Consider the following 19,012-nt stretch of genomic DNA (forward strand, 5'->3'; position numbering starts at 1 on the left):
GGTCCAGAGGACAAGAGTGCACAGCATCCATGATGGTGGCAAACCGGCAGCAACGGAGTATTTGTGAGTATTGCAAGAGATCAAGGAGGTGAGGATGAACAATGAATACCCATACCTGTACCTATCCATATCTATTCATGTAGCAGCTTCTAGAAGAGACTTGCAGTCTCTTGTGGGCTTTGTAAAACACCTGTGTAGCTATTTGTGCTAATAAAGTCATATGGAAGCAGGAACTAGAAGTAAGATGTCTGCCTCAGTACAGTAGCAGCATTACCTTCAAAGATCAGATCACATTGAAGGGGGGAATAATCTCCATGTTCTGAATAGAAGAGAGATTTGGGAAATATAGGGCATATTGTCAAAAACTGGTCTACCAGCCTTTTTCCTGACTAAGCCAGTGGAACCTAGGGACCCTCCTCAGCAGGAGTATTTACCAGATAAAGTTCTAATGTCCCCTGTTTTGGACATTTTCTTTTGGACATGATGTTCCTGCTGAAGCAAGCTGGCAAGGCTGAGTCCTAAATGAGCAGATCCAGACTCATAGTGAACTACCTTGACTATGTTACTCTCCTGTCTCATGGGCTTTTACCTTTAGCTTGGCCTTGGTGTGATCAATGAATGTCAATGTTGGGCCTAAGTGCAGAATGGCAGCTGAACCTTGAAGTGAGTTTCTGAACAAGGATACTTTTTGCTAGCCTAAGTGGGTGCAGGTTTGCTAACAATCTGTCTGTGACATCTTTGCTAAGAATAAATAAGCAATATACTTAGTGGAGGCTAACATCAGCGATGACATATGCCACATTATGGTCAAAAGGCTACAACTTCATTAGTATGATGCCTAAAGATATCCTCCTGACAGCCGTCGAAAGAGAAGGAAATGACAATAGCCTGCAGCACTCATCAGCCTCTCCTCACTTTCTGGCACTGCACAACGTGACATACTGCAGCAGGCCAGAACAGCCCTGACAAACCGGGTGAGATTGCTTAATCCCACCTCCCTGCTTCCCGCAAGTCGCTGCAGCAGGGAACTAGATTCCTTCTCATCTGCCAATGGCCCTAGCCTCCATCTCCATCAGCAGAAATATCCCCTAGCTAGTTTTGCTGTAGTATCACACCTCAACAAGGGTAGCAGCAGCAAATGCAATGCAGGGGGTGAGTACAGCTGTGGTACGGAGGTGGGAAGCTGCATAGCAGCTACTGGGGATTATGGCCAGCTGCATATCCACCACCAGCAGCATGTTTGAGACATCAAGCAGGACCTATTTTTTATATCCTTTTTGCTAACTCTTCCTTCCCCACATTGTATGTATTGCTAAAGAAAACCCTTGTGTAGCCTTTCACTGCCATGGGTGAAAGCCAATGCCATCCACAGTAGCATCCCAACCTGAATTTATGGCAACCACTACAAGGAATACAGTTCACACACATGCAAGAAAGCAGTGCAGTCCAACAGGAGGCATCTCCTGACATAAATAAATACTTAAGGAACTGTTTCACAGACTTCTCTCTGTTCATGACTGATATTCTTTCTGACACGTCTCACTGAGGTTTGTAAGTGCTTCTTGAAATCTAGTGATGCGGAAGATTGGTCCAGGCTGATGTGTTCACAAATTAATACCCCAGGGAATAATCTTGAGGCTTAAGTTCAGTCCAGGGAAGCTATCCTCGCTGGGCTAACCCTGTAGTCAGTACAGATGGACAGGACCCTCCAATGAGCACTTCAGAGCTGACTCCTGACATTAAACATTCAAAATTCCACATGGAACTCCTCTGGCTACAGAGAGAGCTTCCAGAGACCCATTGTGTGAGGCTGAGGTTAGCCTTGGGGACTGCTCCTTGCTTACCACATCTGCTATTGAACAGATGCACCAAGAACAGTCCTGGGGCAGCCGAGAAGCTGCTGAATTTGGATTGGCACCACCCAATATTACTGGTGGGGAATATGTAGTAGGTGTGTGACTGGGGCAAGGCATTACCTGACTCTCCAGCACCTGCAATGATAGGAGTTGTATTCTGAACAAGGGAAATCGAGACATCATCTCCACTTGTCTGGTGGAAAGTGCTGGGTCTGTGTACAGTCTGTTTGGTTTGCAATGAAAAACTTAGAAAAATGGCAACATCTACACTCATGGAGGGAAGGAGAGAAATGTTATGAGACTTTGAAAACCAATATCATAGAATAGAATGGTTTGGGTTGGAAGACATCTTAAAGGTCACCTAATTCCATCCCCCTGCCATGCGCAGGGATACTTTCCACTGGACCAGGCTGCTCAAAGCCTCATCTAACCTACCCTTGGACACTTCCAGGGATCCAAGCCTCCATGCCCTTTCTGGGCAACCTGTTCCACTGCCTCCTCACCCCCACAATGAAGATCTTCCTTACATCTAATCTAAGTCTCCCCTCTTTCAGTCTAAAGCCATTACCCCATGTCCCATCACTACATGCTCCTGTAAAAAGTCCCTCTCCAGCTTTCTTGCACTCCAGTTTTAGGTACTGGGAGGCTGCTATAAGGTCTCCCCAGAACCTTTTATTCTCCAGGCTGAACATTCCCAACTGTCTCAGCTTGTCTTCATAGGACAGATGCTCCAGTCCTCTGATTATCTTTGTGGCCCTCCTCTGGACTTGCTCCCTATGGTGGAGGTGCACAGACTAGGCAAGGCCTGCCTCCTTTAAACAAGTTCACTCATGTATGGCTTTGGCACTGTGTGTGTCTCATGCTGCTACATAGTCAGACAATTCTCATGGGACTGGTAGTGTCCCTAAAGTGACCCCTTTCCAAGTGACCCCTTTCCTAGTGTCCCCTTTCCAAGCGTAGGACAAAGGGAGAGACTGTGGAGCCTACAGTAGTATGAGTAGTAATAGACTAGTAGAAGTAAAGCAAGAGCAAGCACTGGCTTCTTGAACCTTTGCTGAGGATGAGTAGGGATATGCTGATGGAACCAAGGTGCTATTTTCAAGGGAAGAAAGAGAGTTCCACAGCTTGTGTCCTAATGGAGGTGGTCATGCAACAGGGAGGCTGTGGTGAGGTGCAATCTAAAATCCTTGCAGCTTTTACTTGTTATGAATGGCCTACTCTAATGGCTCATCAGGTGCCTGAGAGAGAGGCAGGATGAATGCTTGAGCTGCTTTCCTCAGAGGTAGCTGCTGCCTCTGCCTGGTGATTGCTGTTTCTGACAGCTTTGACTCCTGTGGCCCTTTTCTTATGACCCCACAACAGTTTGGATGGCTGCTGCTCTTTCTGGAGAATTAAAGCTTAAACATTTCCTCCCCCTTTATGGATCTCAAGTGAAATATTAAAATACTTTCAGTGGCTTATAAATAACATGCCACAGCTCAAGTGGGTAGGAAGAGCAGTGCAATCCATGCTCCATTACCAGGGTTGAAAGCCACCCTGCTGCAGAAGAAACTCAGGAGTACAGGGTACCAATGCCCCAGGGATTTTAGCAACAGCTTCACACAGCTCCGAGAAATATTTTTAGTACTGCTTAAGCACCGCCCCTGGATCTGTGGCAGCTCCCACAACCCTGCCCACTTCCACTGGGTCGCATCCAAACCTCAAGCCCCCCGGGAGGCGTAAGGAGGTAGTGCTGAGACTAGGGCAGGCAGAGGAAGGAAGGTTTCTGTGTCCTTCCCTCCGTTCCAGGCACAAGGCCGGGGGTGCCCATTTGAAGCCGAGTTAAAGAAAAACTTCAGCAAAGACTCATGCTGACTCTGCGTGGTGGTACATGAATTGTCCATGCCGAAAGCCATCAGTGGGGCCGGAAAACTTTATCAGCTCAGACTGCGAGCTCTGTGAAAGCAATTGTATCCGCCGGGTAGACCTAAGCTTGTCCCAGGAGGCGGTCGCTGTGGCCCGGGGTTCGCATACGACAGCGCTGGCGGCAGCGCTCCCTCCAGCACAGATAGCTGCACCTCAGACTATTTGACCAGAGGTAATTGAAAGCTGCCTGTATGTGGTCACATAATGAGAGACTGTGCTGCAACACACGTGTACAAGGATGACAAGTTAAGGTCAAGTGGGCACATTTAAGCTAATGCCTCGTAGCTGTGGAATGCCCGCATCTGGAGCCGCTCGGCTCGCCTTTTACGGTAGCTCTTTCTAAGGTATCTGCTCTGCGTATTTGCCGCCGATAATTTAGTTTATGTTCAGATTTCATGCCTGCTCACTAGGCGTGTTCAACTTTCAGGACCATGTAAGCAAGCTCAGCTGTCCCGTGCCAGCAACAAGGCTCCTCGTCCGACTGGAACCCCGTTTTCCCTTCTAAGAAGCCGGGTGCCCAAACGCATCCACCTGACTTTGGAGGGTGCCGTATCCTCCCTGAGCGGTGACACCCGTGGGCAGATATCAGGCTCCCGCAGCGTCCGGGCCTTGCTGACTCGCATTCCCTTCTCCCGTTCTCGGCAATCTCATCTTTCTCCTTCTCCCCTGTACCAGAGCAGCGGTCTCGCCGGAGGGGCGCCGGGCTGTGGAGGAGGGCACAGAGGAGGAGTGGCCGCCGGTGGGCCGGGGTCTCCTGGCGGCAGCGACCTCGGCCTGTAGCGTCGCGGGCCCGCGGCTGCCTGGACGGCACGGCGCGGCGCGGCGCGGCGCGGTGCGGTGCGGTGCGGCACGTCGGGCCCTGCAGCGCCTCCCCGCGGCGGCGGCCGCTCCGCACCGCCCCGGCCCCCGCCCCCGCCTTACCGCTCGCCCGGGCGGGAGGCTCGGCGCTTCGCTCCTCCTCGCGGCCGCGGGATTCCTCTCTCCGGGTTTTCGCCTCCCCCCCCCCCCCCCCCCCGCCCCTCACACCCGCCGCCGGAGCGGGACGGCGTGCGAGCGAGCGAGGCGGCGCGGATGCGCCCCGGCTCCCTGCGGCGGCAGCGGCGGCAGCAGCGGCAGCAGGAGCGGCGGCGGATGCTCGGCGGCGCGGCGGCCGCTCCGCAGTCCAGGAGCCCCGCGCAGGAAGGGAGCGAGGCGATGAGCCGCCCGCCGGCGGCCGCCCGCGAGTGACGGCGGCGGGGCAAGGAGCGGCGGCGGCGGCGGTGGTGGTGACGGGGAGGAGGACGAGGGCAGCGATCCCTGCCAGTGCCTGCGGCAGCCCGGGAGAGCCCCGGCGGAGGGCTCGGCCATGCCCTTCGCCAAACGGACCGTGGAGCCTCAGCGGCTGTGCCGGCGGCAGCCCGCCGCCTCCGTGCTGGAGGAGAGCTGGGGCGCGGAGCCGCCGCCACCGCCGCGGGACCCGCCGCCGGAGGAGCCGGGGACGGCGGGCGAGGGCTCGGAGACGGCCGGCGGCGGGGAGCGGGAGGTGGTGTTGATGGTGCTGGACCTCTGCTCGGTCAGCAATGTGGCCCTGTCGCGGATCCTCCGGCAGCTCTCCGACGTGGCTCGGCACGCCTGCACCCTCTTCCAGGAGGTCGAGGCTGACATCCAGGGCACCCACCGCCGTGTTCGGGCGCTGCACGGCCGCATCGCCGGACTCCAGGGAGCTGTGCGCGGCCTCGACCCCAAGCAGGAGGCAGTGCGTAAGTACCGCGGGATGGGGTGCACTGCCTAAGTACCGCGGGGTGCATGGGGCGCACCGAGGAATGGGGCGCGCCGGAGCCCGGGACAGCCCGGCGGGGGAAAGCCACCCCCGGTAACCCACTGTGCAAAGTTTGGGGCCGGAGACGATGCGAAGGGAGCCCCGGTGGCAGGGCAGAACGGAGCCGGCGCGGGTCGGGTAGGGTCGGTGGGTGCCGCGGCAGCGATGCCGGCGGGAGGGATGATGTCAGTGGTTTGTGCCTTACGTAAGGACTTGGCTGGCGAGGCTCTCGGGGCGCATCTTCTGCAGCCAAGGGTTTGGCCAGGAAGGGCCCGGAGATCTGTCTGCGGGCCCCCGGGGTGTGGCGGGGATGGGGATCAGCTCCTGTCTCCCGGAATCTTTGGGTTTTTGCCCTTTGACGGCCGCTTATGTCTCTCCCCGGACAGATTTGTCTTCCCTTTAGAAACGTCTCAGACTTCCCGATCGAAATTTTAAGTTCTTAAGTAGAAATAATAAGACTCCTTCGTCGTTATCTAACTTTCGGGGCCGTAAAATAAGGAACTTTCGTTAATGAATTCTTTCTGCTTAGAGACTGGCCCTGAAGAGCCGTGAGGGTGTTGGGGGGAGGGAGGCGGTAGAGAAGAGAAAGATCAAGGCAATATGCAACTTGTGCTATGCGCGATAAGTGCTTGAATCCTGCTTCTTCTCCACTGAAACTATGAAAGCGGTGACAGACTCTGCAGTCCAAACAGCTGCTGATTTCTGCTGAATATGGCTCGTGTTAACAGCGGTGAAATGGTTTTATACTCTCACTGGCACAAACCCTTTCCAGGAGCTTGTGAATACATATTTTGTTTGATAAGTAGGGCTGTGGATTGGAAGTCTGAAATAGCAGAGAGTGGTGTCGATCTTGTCCTTGGTTTAGGAAAAGCAATGGCTTCAAAGGGGAATGTGGCTTAATTTTTGCCTTCTGCTGTTCCCCTCTAAATCCCAAGAACCTCCAGCAAGTACACTGAAGTGAATTTACACGGGGGTAAATGAGAGGATTCCCTCTTCTAGATGTTTTAAATGAATGTGCCACTGAAAAAAATCGTGCTCTGGGTTTCCTCTCCTTCACAGTGGCGTGGGATATAAGTAACTCTTCTAGGATCAGCAAAGCTGTACTGATTAACAGAATCAAGCCTGCAGTATTCAGCGGTATTTAAACTACATCCTTGGCAGCTGTAGAGTGACTTTGCTGGTGACATATGAATATACATCAACTGTAGATCAGACTGAGGAGGCTTTCTGTGGTTTCAAGACGTGTGTGTAATCAGAGCAGAGTGCCGGGCTGTGATTGGAAACTATGGTGAGAGGGAGGCTTGGCTGATATAGTGAGGGAACTGTCTGAGGAAATGAAACTCCTTGTATCACATTCTCATCTGTAAGTAAGTCTTTTGAGCAGAGTTAACTGCGGGTATATACTAATGTAAGTGAGAGCAGGGCTTAGCCTTTCTAATCTGTATGGCTTTTTTTCTTTCTGGATTGTGCAAGTGCAGCTTGTTTTCAAATCACAGTGTAAAACCTTGATGTTACAGCACAGTTATGTCATGCGTTTAATTAGAGAGTCTGACTTTACCCCTGTGATGATAAATGCAGAGTCTACTGCTTTGGTGTTCTTCTGTTTTCTTTTAAATCATTTCTTGTTTTGGAGGGAAGAGACTTTTGTTCACGATCTTCCCTGCCTCCACCTGCTATTTCTCCTCCTCCCTGTATATGGTACAATGTATGGCACAGTGCTACTGATAGAGCTGCAGATGTCCCTCAGCCTGACTGGCCAAGGGTTCCTTCATCATGCCAGGCTTTGCCACTGCCCACCCTTCAGTGGGTGTGTGCCCTGCCTCCAGCTATATAGCTGCCCATGGGCATATTGCCCAGTCCTCATTGTTTCCACCCAATGCAGCTCTGTACTACCTGTACTTTAAAGTGAAAGTATCCACATCGACCTGATGATGTGCATGAGCAGTCAACTTCTTTGCATGGTCCAGCTGCTTTTATTCCCCATTCAGTGTTGGACTGGCACAGCGGCATTTGCATTGTGCCATGCCTGAGTATCTCAACTAGGACCTGGAGCTGAACAGCACCATTCCGTGTTCTCCTTGTGTGCCTCAGATCCATATACTTCCACAGCAACACCTCCCTTTGGCTTTCAGACTGCTCAGCATTCCCAAGGGCTAGATAAAACTGCCTGGCAGGAAACTGTCCATCCTTGCTGTAGTGTATAATGATAGTGTGCTTTCTCCTTTCTGGGCTGGTGCCTCCTCCTTCATTATTACTTTCAGCAAGACTATGCTAGTGTTTGTTTTAGTGAAGTGCCTACACATTTCACTCTTGAAGGAATTACCCTCAATTGTTTTTTTTTTAAATCAACAGAGTGATTGCAGGTGATCACAGGTCTGCCCAGGACCTTACCAGCATCACATTAAGGTGTGCTGACTTCTTTCTCTGGTGGCAAACATAGGAATGATGAGGTGGCTTCTGGGCTGTCTTTTGGCTGTTCAGTCCAAGTGACACTTCTAAGAATAACTCAGAACTGGATAGAGGTTTGAACTCTCACCACAAGGAACAAGTTGGTGATAGGCAGGCAGCCACTGGACTTGTTACATACCAGCAGTCTGCTGGTGCTGGGCTGTGTGGTGCATTGGCTTAGACACTATGTACTGGTATGTTAGCACCACGACAGTGCAGCCCAACCACGCATTTTGTAAGTACTTAGTTTAAAACTACTACATTATCTTGCCACAGTATGACATTCTTCTTGTTCTAACAGCAAGTGCACCACAGTGGTTTGAGAATAATGCTACCAGACATGCCCTAGATACTGAGCTGTGGCACTGGAAGGCCTTTTTTCTCCATGCCTCATAAGCCAGCTGGATTTTGAGATTCTCTTGTGAAGGCACAGCCTAGGTGAGGAAAAGGAAGTAATGGGCAACACCACCTTGGGAGCTACTGGAGCCAGTGATTAGAGGGGCTTTCCTAGCCCCATCCCTTTCCCATAATGCCATTCCTTGGCAATCACAGAGATGATACTGAGGGGAAGGAGAGCAGGAAAGGGGGCTCTCTTGAAGATGTTGTACAATTTTGCAAAACAATATTGTCTTTTATATAGAAAATTATGTATTGTATTCACATAAAATGTCTCAATTGGGTTCAGGGAATATTAACAGAAAATTGAAATTAATTAAAAACTGTGTTTTTCCAGTAATGCTTATCACTACTGCTGTCGCTTTCATGAAGCCTTAACGTTCTCAGCTGTGTTGCTATTGAAGTGGTGAACATTTGCAAGACTGGTTGTGCTTTGATTTAAGAAAGAACTTGAACTCCTCAGTTGAGCTGCTGGTATTTACCTAGGTGTTGCTCTTTGGGTTTTGACACTGTTGAGAAACCGTGATTGGAAAATCTTGTTAGGCACAATAAAGGACTGATTCTGAGTAGTCGCAAGCAGGTCATCTTCAAAAAACTCAAGGTCCTTCGCTTCTGCCTTCCCAGATGCTGCTTATCCTTTCATCTTTCTTATAAGCCTCTGGCCAGCTAGTGCCTTGCAAATATGAATCCGTTCCCACCCACTGACTGGAAGAGAGACAAGGGTGAGAAATGTTTTCCTGCTCAGCTCCTGAACTAACTGCTTTGCCCTTCTGCCACTCCAAGTACTTTAATGCTTTTCATCATGAGCAGCTCCAGGGTCTGCTTCTAAAGCAGAACCATGTGGGAATAAGGTGATTGTTGTCAGTCTGGCTGTTGCTTGGGAGTTTTCTTGTTACCAGCAAAAGAACTGAGCAGTGCAGTGCTGACCAGTTTTATTATTAGATGCTCAATTATCTTGACAATACAGAAATGTGGAAGTGCTCGATCTGTGTGTATACTTGGAATTTAGTGCCTCTGTTATTATTTGGAAAGATGATTTCCCAGTATAGAGGACTACAGATCTGCCAGTCTAAGTGGAATATTGTACTTTTCAGAAACTGATGATGTAAGTTGTCTTGCTTTCTGAGTAATCGGCAATGACCAGGCAGCAGATTTTGAAAGCCCTAGTTAAGGAGTTCCTCTTTGCATCCTGGCATCCCAGAGAATTCCATGCATTCCAGGCTTTTTTTTTTTTTCTAAAAGCATCAATGTCTTACTGACAGTGAATCTTTCTAAAAGCTATATCATTTCCAACAGTATCTTCATTGCTCCACATTTCCATTCCTGATTTTCCTATGGGCTCACAGTTAGTGATACAGCCACTTAGAAGTATGAGGATCTGCTGTTTTACTCTGCTCTTTACAGGCCCCTGAACTGCAGCACTGAGCCCTCCTATCAATTTTTCTTCTTTCCCGAAGTGTCAGTTTTGAGACAAAAAAGACAGCTGTGAATGGATTCTTTATAATGCTAGGTTCTGGATTAATTTATTCTGTTTAGTTGAAGTCAGTTGCTGAGAACAGCCTGGCTAGTTTCACTTTTGCTTTTCGTCTCTTTCGTTGTCCTTTCTAAGTGTTTTGGGTTTGATTTTGTTTGACTTAGGGTTTTTCGTTTGAGGCTTTTTGGTTTTGTTTTTGTTTTTTATACACTGATACAATGCTCTTCTGTTTGGATTTTAAGCACTGTAGGGAAATGCTTAATCAATTGTAAGGTTTTCATGTGCCTCCGCCTCAATCCTACCATTTTTACAAAACAAATGTTGGACCCAAAGCTCAAGAGATAATGCCTCTCTTCCTCCTCCTTGACTTAACATGCTGAAGCCTCAGTTGCTGCTTAAGATGCAGTTGCGTCGTAAGGCCATCTCAGGCTAACTTTCAGTGAGCAGTGTTGCAGAAGTCTTCAGGTTTGTAAGACCTTAAGAGTCAGTGTTATCTTGAAAGAAAAAAGAAGCAAGTGGAAGTCGGGTAGGTAAGTGTTGCACTTTATCCCAGCTTCACAAAATCCTAGAAAATGTAAAGTGCAACTTTCATTATAAGGATTTTCTATAGATCACTATGAGTTGGATACATTTAAATTAAAAAATCTTGGATACTATTGGAGACAAATCAGAACAGGTTTCTAGCATCCTTTAACTATATTATACACTGTCAAGTACTCTAAATAAATCTAAGTGTAACAGCAGTTACACTTTCAAAGGTGCACACTAATGTAGCCTGGGACAGATGAGGCACAAGAATGTATTCAGAGCTCTCATTTTACATTGAAATAATAATTGGCAAATCCTTACTGGATGCAGAATAAAACATCCAAAGAAAAGCAGAACTGTAGCAATCCATTGCCTTCAGCTTTGTGTCCTGCACTTGCCCAAATGGAATGACACATCCTCTTCACTTATCCTTTTGAAAAAGGGGAAAGTCTATTGGCTTTACTGGCCAGATGTGGCAATTTTTTTGGTGTTGTGCTTATTGATGTGTACTTGTTTATGTTAGAGAACTTGCCTCTCTGTTACACTTGACTGTAGGTTGCCCATGAATGCAAATTACCCAAGTTGTGGGTGTGGGAAAGGGAGGATTTCCACAGTGCTTGGCTGCTTCTAAATGTAGAGGATTGATGGCAAGTTAGCAGAGTCGAGAGAAGCAGGAGGCTATACCATCAACTTTCTTGCTTGCCTTTACTGCTGTTAGAACAACAAAGGAACAGGGGAAGAAAAACCTGCTTGCATAAGAATCCCACCCCCCACTTTACCACAATAGTAGTTAGAGCACCATTAGCTAGAGTACCATCATTTAGGAGAAAGATTCCTTATCTTTGTTTACACAAAGAAGAAGAAGACAAAGGGCAGTAGAAGACCCTTTATGAAAGAATGTGATCATTCCGAGGCCGGACTTGAGAGGTTTTTTTCCCATCCATTTAGTACATGATAGAAGGTAATGGGATGGAATTTGTCAGGTGGCTTTGGCAGAAATGTCATGCTTTGGAAGTTGGGGTTGTCATCTTCAGTGACCTTGGCTTGTGGAAAGCAGATGCTGGCCTCTGTAGATAAAAGCAGGGCATAAAATCCTTTATCCTGCCAAGGTCAGTGAGATTCTTAGTGGAAAGACTCTGAGAGCTCAGTGCTCAAGTAGACTCACCAGACTTTATCTGGCACAGCCTGGTAACAGATGAATAGCAGATAGCAGTGGGTTTCCTCCAAAGCTGTTCCCTGTTATATAGATGTAAATCTTCAGAAGTTTTGCCAAATGTCATTTACTTGGTCTTCCATCAGTGTAGCAGAGAAGATCTTTGCCTGTTCTACAGTTGCTTGATTTTCATCCCACAACTGGTACTGAAAGTAATGTAACAGGTTTGGGGACTTAAATGTTTGGGGATTTTGTGGAGCCTGACAGTCAAAAAGGCCTGATATCTGAATCTATTCAAAGCTGGATTCCCATCTCACTGTGGCTATATAGCTGTGTGGTTTTATAGTCATTAATGGAACTTCTTTCTGACTCCTACTCAAGAGCCAAGCAAGGGTTTTCAGTACATTTCTTAGAAATTCTGGTGGAAATGGCTTAACTCCTTTAAGACCAATGAGGTCTCTTTTACACAGGAATAAAACTGCAAAAAAAATAGAATCAGACCTGTAACTGACTTACATTTACTATGGATTTGATGACTTATCAGAATTACTTTCCACAGCCACTTTGAAACTCCATGCTTCTATTTGAGATGTTACAATTTAATGTATGTGTTCGAACAGAAACATGAGTGTTCCAGAGAAATCAATGGATTCATTCCTACTTTTGGTTAGCTCCCCTGCTGATACAGGAGAGATATGGAGATTAAGAAATAAGCAGACTCTGATAACTTACTGAGAGCATGGGGAGGTCATTCACTTGTTGATTCATATGCAAAAAAGATGGTAGCTTTCCTATGAGAGGTGAAGGGCTTGGAGTGTTTCCAGAAGATTCTTGCATAGTTCTCAAATGTCCTTGAACTGAGGAAAGAAATTGCAGGAATTGAATACAAGTATCCAGTGTAAGGGTGCCACTCAGCCACTGTTCTGGAGCATCAGAATCCGGTTTTGTGGACGTTTCTTACATAGGTTTACCTGTTCTGTGGCTTCAGTTTCAAGGATTATGGCTGGTCTGAGAGAGATACCCAGAGAAAAGAGGGGAAGCTGCTCCTCGGCATGAGCTGGTCCCAACCCTTCCTTCATCGTTCTGGCAAAGGCAGGCTTCTTAAGTGTATCTGTTAAAGGCACCACCTCATTCTTCCTCTCTCCAAACTGGATGGCAAAATAGATTGAGTACAGGGGAGCGCCAACTGTTTTGAAAAGCCCCTAATCTGGCACATTTCCTTCACACATGCCTAGCCATGTTGTACCCAAATCAAGTGGAGACCCCCAGGGAACTCTTAAAAGCAATGTTATGATGCCCAAAATGGGGGAAAAAAAAAAAGACCAGCTGATGTGAATAATACACATCTGTGTTTTAAATGCATTGTTGCAGGGTCGTGTGGTCTGAGCCAGAGAGCTGGGATTTTCAAAAGCTGCTCTTTCCAATCACTCGGCATCTCCATGTAATCAGAGGCTGACATCAGACTCTCGATTGGAACTACTTGAGCTATTAGGCTGTGAAGAGCAGAAACTCTTGGTGTCACCCAGTGTGCATGCGGGGGGAAGGCTTTTTCACTTCCTTTGATGTATTAGCATCAAGAGAGAGAGTCTTCGCTTCATTCCTAATTGCTTCTCGTCTTTGAATTTATATACCAATATGTAAGTAACTGCAAAGGGAGATAGCAGAATTTATAAAAAGTTCAAAAAGGCAGGGCTTAGAGCATGATTAGAATAAAAGATAGCATACAGTGTATGCTGTTTTTAGCTGAAATATCTCCCTAGAATACTTTCCATTTACATTCTCATTATATCTAACTGCTTCTAATGCACTGCTTAGTTTAACAACTGGCATGTTTTTAGGGTAGATTTTATAGCAGATATACACCCACTGTGTTCTTAACTCAAGACTTTAAATTGCAGTATCTGTATTGGACAATCTTTTCTCATACCTTCTTGGCTGAAGGCAGGAAGAAAGCAATAGTGATGGGAACCTAATTAAGCCTGTGGTTTAATTACACCAGGAGCTGTGTGCTTGAAACGCTGCTAGATTCAATGAGTGCTGCCTGGCACTGCCATGTTAAGTCTCAGCAGAGAATGACATTTTTTTTTAATAGGATCACTGTAGTTCTTACAAAGCCACCATGGTTTTTTTCTTTCTTTTCAGCTGCCAAGGCAGTTGGACTTTGAACTATAGCCACTCAGACCAAGTCCCTGAGAAAGTTCAGAGGAGCTGTCTTGCTAGCGTGTGCATGTGATTAAGGAGAATGAGCATAGGGCGGTGTGTTTGTGCTATAAATATGCATAGCTTGTTCAGGCCTCCCCAGCTTTTCACCCTGCCTTCTCTGAGGGTTTTTTGTTATCTTGACAATGTTTGAAAGGACCTTTAAGTTGGCCTGGGCGGAGGGCAAGTTGGGGGGAAAAGGCGCTTACCCTTCTTGTTGAAGATGTGTGTATCAGTGGCTGCAGAAGTGGCTGCATTTTTAGGAGTGTAATATGTGTGGTGCACTGAAAAATTCTTCTATGTGCACAGGCTTTGGATTGCTTTAAAGGCAAAATGTTCACTTCTGCTTGATTTTTATTGTCATTCCCTCTGTGCCCTCCCACTAAAATGGAGGGAGGGGATTACCAAGTGTTCTCATCAGATGGTCTGTGGCTGCACATGATTGTATATATCAGATTTTACTGATGATGAAGCTCAGAATAAGAGCAGTAACTCACTGCGATGCTGACAGGCAAACTTTTTGTAAGATGGTACACATGTTTAACTGTATCCAGTATTTAGTGAGATATAGTAATGGGCAATTTAATTTTAAGTGAAGTAAGGGATTAATTATGATTAAACACTTATCACACAAATCAGAGTGGGTTCACAGAGAAGGTACTATCCAGCTCCATTTTTTTCTCCCTCTAAGGTTTGTTTTTGTACTTTCAGGAAAAAAGAAGGACAATTCTTGGCATCAGCATAGTCTTTTCTTCAGTAAAACAGCTTTTGGTAAAGTGTTGTGTACAGGAGGATGGTCCAGTGATGTGTATTAATTATTTCTTAAAAAGAAAAGCATGTATCATGGATTGACCACTGATTTTCAGGTGCCCTGTTCTTTCCCTGGAAGCTACATAGCTCTGTACAGCCCAGATTTTGAATGCAAGCATGTTTTTTTTTTTCTTTTTTCTACTTGTTTTTTGGTGGATGAATTTCTCATGATTATACAAAACCTATTCTGGCTGCACAGCAGAGCTTGTGCTACTTTGGGCTCTGTTAAACAGCTTCCCTGGCCTTCCTATACCCCATCAGTTAGCATAATCACAGAGACTTCCATCTCAACATGCTGAGGAGATTCATCCTCCCTGCCCATATTCACTCTGTTCCCCTGCAACAAGTATTGCTGCAGCAACCTGAAGTCTTGGTCTCTGCAGCAAATTGCATCAAGTCTTGCACACAGTTAGCATGCCAAAGTTAAATTTTCTCCAGAGGATGAATTATTCAGACCAAACATTATTTTTTATTCGTTTCTTGTCAAAGCAAGTATTAAGGAATAGCACATTGTGCATGTATAGCATGAGAGGAGGTGGACATGTTTGTGTATCTCACACCAGCCATTCAGAATTTTTGTGTCTGTTATTCACCTATGATTTCAACTACATTGCCATGGGGCAGAAATCATAAAAGAGGCTACAAGGTAGAGGAGAGAACAGACTATTCCTGCTTCATTTGAAGGAAGGGCTTGTTCTTTATTAGACACTAGAAAATCCACTGGGGAAAGAATCCCATATAAATGTTTCAACCCAATAAAAAAAAAGTGCTGCAGTCGGAGCTCACATTTTCTTTAGCGTGAAAGTCAGTCCTTTGCATGACATAAAAGCTGGAGAAAACCAGGCTTCATTAGTTCCGCTGCTTGCAATACTGCTTGTTCGTATTCCTCTTTCCTCTCTAGAATTACTGATGATTTCTTTTCAATTTTAATCTCTTCTTTTTGAAACTTATACCTTGAAGGACTTTCCTACTGGGCTGTCCTATCCTTTGCTCCTCTCTTCTTGGCAGTTTCGCAGGGGATGCAGCTATGCTTTTACCTCTGTGCTAATGGTAAAGGAAAACCCCCCTCATTGTGAGAATGAACAGTATTAATTTTTATGACTGTGGTTTATTCTCCATTGATTATCTTTAATGTGATGGTGTCCTATTCAGTTAATAAAGTACTGATAACCTGCTAAGATTTAATTAACTCCCTCCCCAAACATAACCTGCTTTTAATAGATATTGTAAATGCATTTGTTGTGCCTGGCACATTAAAATCACTAGTTTAAGTTCCTTTACTTTCAAATTGCATTCTAGTTGAAGTATATTGTGTGGCAATCATCTTGTCATTACCCTGCTAATAGCCTAAAATAAGTATCACTATTTCATGACTTTAGCAATTTTTTTGGCCTCTGTTACAGTTGCCATGGTCTTACTTCATCCTCAGTGTCTAGGTTGAGGTTGATGATCTGGACAGTTCTCCTCATGGAGACTAGAGGGCTCACCTGAAGATTGACTTTTGGTTCTCTATTGCTGTTGTGAGTTGGTTCCTGAAGCCTGCAAGCTGTCACTTTGCATGCCAGAATGGCAATGCCATGGTAGTCCACACACAGGTGTCTCCAGTTTCATTCTTGCTCACTCCTGGGTCAAATGACATGCCTGTGGCTGGGCTGTAGTGCTGGGCCACTGTCTGGGGCATGGGACAACCCAGTCAGCAGTATATCTGGTATCAGCCAGATTTGCACCCCATCCATGCACAATAAAGCAAGAGAGTTGTGGTAGGATAACTGTGTTATACGAAGAGATGAGCACTTGGCAGCTACGTGCACCTTGCACTGAGGTGCTCTGGAGCAGATCTCTTTGAAGGAAGCTAGCTGGGTTGCTTAGGAGGTGAGCCAGGGTGGTAGCCTTGACCGTGGGTTGACCACAGATGAGGCTGACTGCCCAAGTCTGACAGAGAAGGAGGAGACCAAAGCAGAACTGTGGGAGCTGTGCTTAGAGTTCCCCTTGCCACTTGGCTGCCTGTTTAAAGTATGACCCAGGGTATTTACCCAGCTTAGATTGTCAACTTTTTTAGGGACCTCTGCCAATACATACAAAATGTAAGGGGCAAGTCTAGCTCAGATCCAACAATAAAATTATCTACCTATAGGTATGGTATGGAAACAAATGCCCCTATTTGAAGGGTACTGGGTCTGTAAATGAGTGAAAAGGTTCCAGCTACCTTTGGTAGCTGTAATATGTCTTTCAATTATGAAATTGTCCAAGTTAAACTTAAATTATTAACATAGATTAAAAGTAGTTTTCATTTATCTGGTTGTTCCTAAGTGCTGTACTGAAGAACCCTGCAGAATGGCAATTGGTTAAAGAAGATGAGGAGGAGCTGCAAATTATCACAGCTCAGGATGATTATTTATTTCTTTTCTGGAATTTTATTTCCTATTTTTCTGTTAATTTCACCTGGTAAACAGCACCTTACACTGTGAGACTAAAATATTATATTACCATAAAATAAATGTGTGTGCCCAAGTTTATGCAGACCTTTATAAATAGTAATTGAAATATAAAAGGCTTGGATAGCATCTTCTTCCTCAAAATTCTGTGTGCTGCTGGAAAATCACTTTCTTATATATCTGTATACATAAACACATAGCTAGATAAAGGAGGGAGACCATTGGAAAAATTGGGTGAGATATTGGTCACTGGGGTTAGCAAAGGTTGATAAAGAGATGAAGAATTTTACAGCCACATTAGCAGCGAATTGGTTGAACAAGGGAGAAAATATTCAGTACCGTAGTTCTCATTACAAAGGTAAAAATTGCAGGTAATTGGCTACTCTCGTTCTTTTCTTGGTTTGACTTTGTATCCTCATCAAAAAGCATCTTGTGATTGAGTTTGCTTCTTTCCCATCCCCATCCTCTCACAGTGGAATATTAGTTTGGGCTCAAGAGGTTGCCATGGTATTGATGGGAACTCTTCTACTGGGTGTAATAGTTAATCTTGCCCTAGAAGTGAGGTAAACCTTCTTTGGGCATGTGGGAATTGTGCTATTTTGTTGTACTTGCAAGAGTAAAAGCCTTACTTTTGAAACAGTTGCCCCTGCTATATTACAGAAGAACTGAAAAATAAAACCACAGGAAACAGCAGCCAAGTTAATGAGATGAATTCTTCCAAGAGAACAAATGGGTAAGTAAAAGGTAAAGCGATGCAAGTCTACAGTGTAGTTTTCAGATTCAGTGAAGGAATGTGTTGCATTTATTGTTACAAAGAGATGTCTCCCTGGCCTTTGTTCACTTTTGAGACAGTCCAGCCTTCATCTTGTTAAATATGTCTCTAGCAGTTGGCACATGCTGACCTTGTTTGCTGCAGTCTGCTCTTCTATAACTTCTTGATTCTAGTGGTGTGAGCCAGATGGACAGAGCCCTAGAGCTAAATGCTGAATAGCACAATTAAGTGCTCTAGCATTGAAGGCTAGAGCTGAGTCAAAGATACTAGATACATCTACTATGTCAAAGTAGGTTTTGGGGTTTTTTTTCAGATCAAATTCCTTAGGTATAAGGATGTTATATTGTATACCAATAATATTTTAATCTGCATAATACAGAACTCTCTCTACTACTTTGTGCCCTGATAGCACTACAGGAACATTTTACAACCTTGTAGGGCTCATGGAAGCCTACTTTAATTTTTCTTTCAAACCTGTACAGCCTTTTTACTGCTGTGTTTTTTGAATTGTGGTGGTCAGTGTGAGTGTCATGTGAATGCCTGCTGCCTGCCGGGAAACTGGGTTTCAAGGAACCTTAAAAATCACCTAGTTCCAACCCCCTGACCATGGACCATCATCCACTAAACCAGATTGCCCAAAACCCCTTGAACACTTCCAAGGATGGGGCATCTACAGCATCTCTGGGCAACCTGTTCCAGTGTCTCTTCCTTACATCCGATCTAAATGTACTGTCTTTCAATTTGAAGCCATTACCCCTTGTCCTATCACTACATGCTCCTGTAAAAAGTCTCCCTATAGCTTTCTTGTAGGCCCCTTTAGGTACTAGGAGGCTGCAAAAAGGTCTCCCTAGAGCCTTCCCTTCTCCAGGCTGAACAATCCCAACTGTCTCACCCTGTCTTCATAGGAGAGATGCTCTGTCTCTCCTCTGGACTCACTCCAACAGCTCCATGACTTTCTTATGTTGAGGGCCCCAGAGCTGAACACAATACTCAGGTGGTATCTCATGAGTGCTGAGTAGAGGGGGAGGATCCTGTCCCTTGACCTACTGGCCACACTTCTTTTGATGCAACCTAGGCTATGGTTGCCTAAATTTCTTCATATACTTTATGGGCATGATAGTGTGTGTTAGAGCAGGCTGCTACAGGCTGAGTAACGCTGAGTTGTTGACAGGCAGCTGCACTTGGACAGGATGGTGCCTATGAAATATTTTCAATAACATTGTATTCTGGTACCTTGG

At 45.9% G+C, this 19,012-nt stretch overlaps 1 protein-coding gene across 1 annotated transcript in view; it reads left to right on the top strand.

The window, feature by feature from the left end:
• The first annotated feature begins 4,930 nt into the window (after nt 1-4,930).
• The window catches only part of NHS (NHS actin remodeling regulator), a 262,317-nt gene continuing 248,235 nt past the window's right edge, over nt 4,931-19,012 (top strand). The window contains exon 1 of the mRNA XM_061999239.1: nt 4,931-5,500. Within this exon, the coding sequence (XP_061855223.1) occupies nt 5,107-5,500 (394 nt within the window). The 5' untranslated portion in view covers nt 4,931-5,106. The remainder of the gene's footprint in view (nt 5,501-19,012) is intronic.

Source organism: Colius striatus, chromosome 1 (genome assembly GCF_028858725.1).
Source record: "Colius striatus isolate bColStr4 chromosome 1, bColStr4.1.hap1, whole genome shotgun sequence".
Classification (NCBI taxonomy): Eukaryota; Metazoa; Chordata; class Aves; order Coliiformes; family Coliidae; genus Colius; species Colius striatus.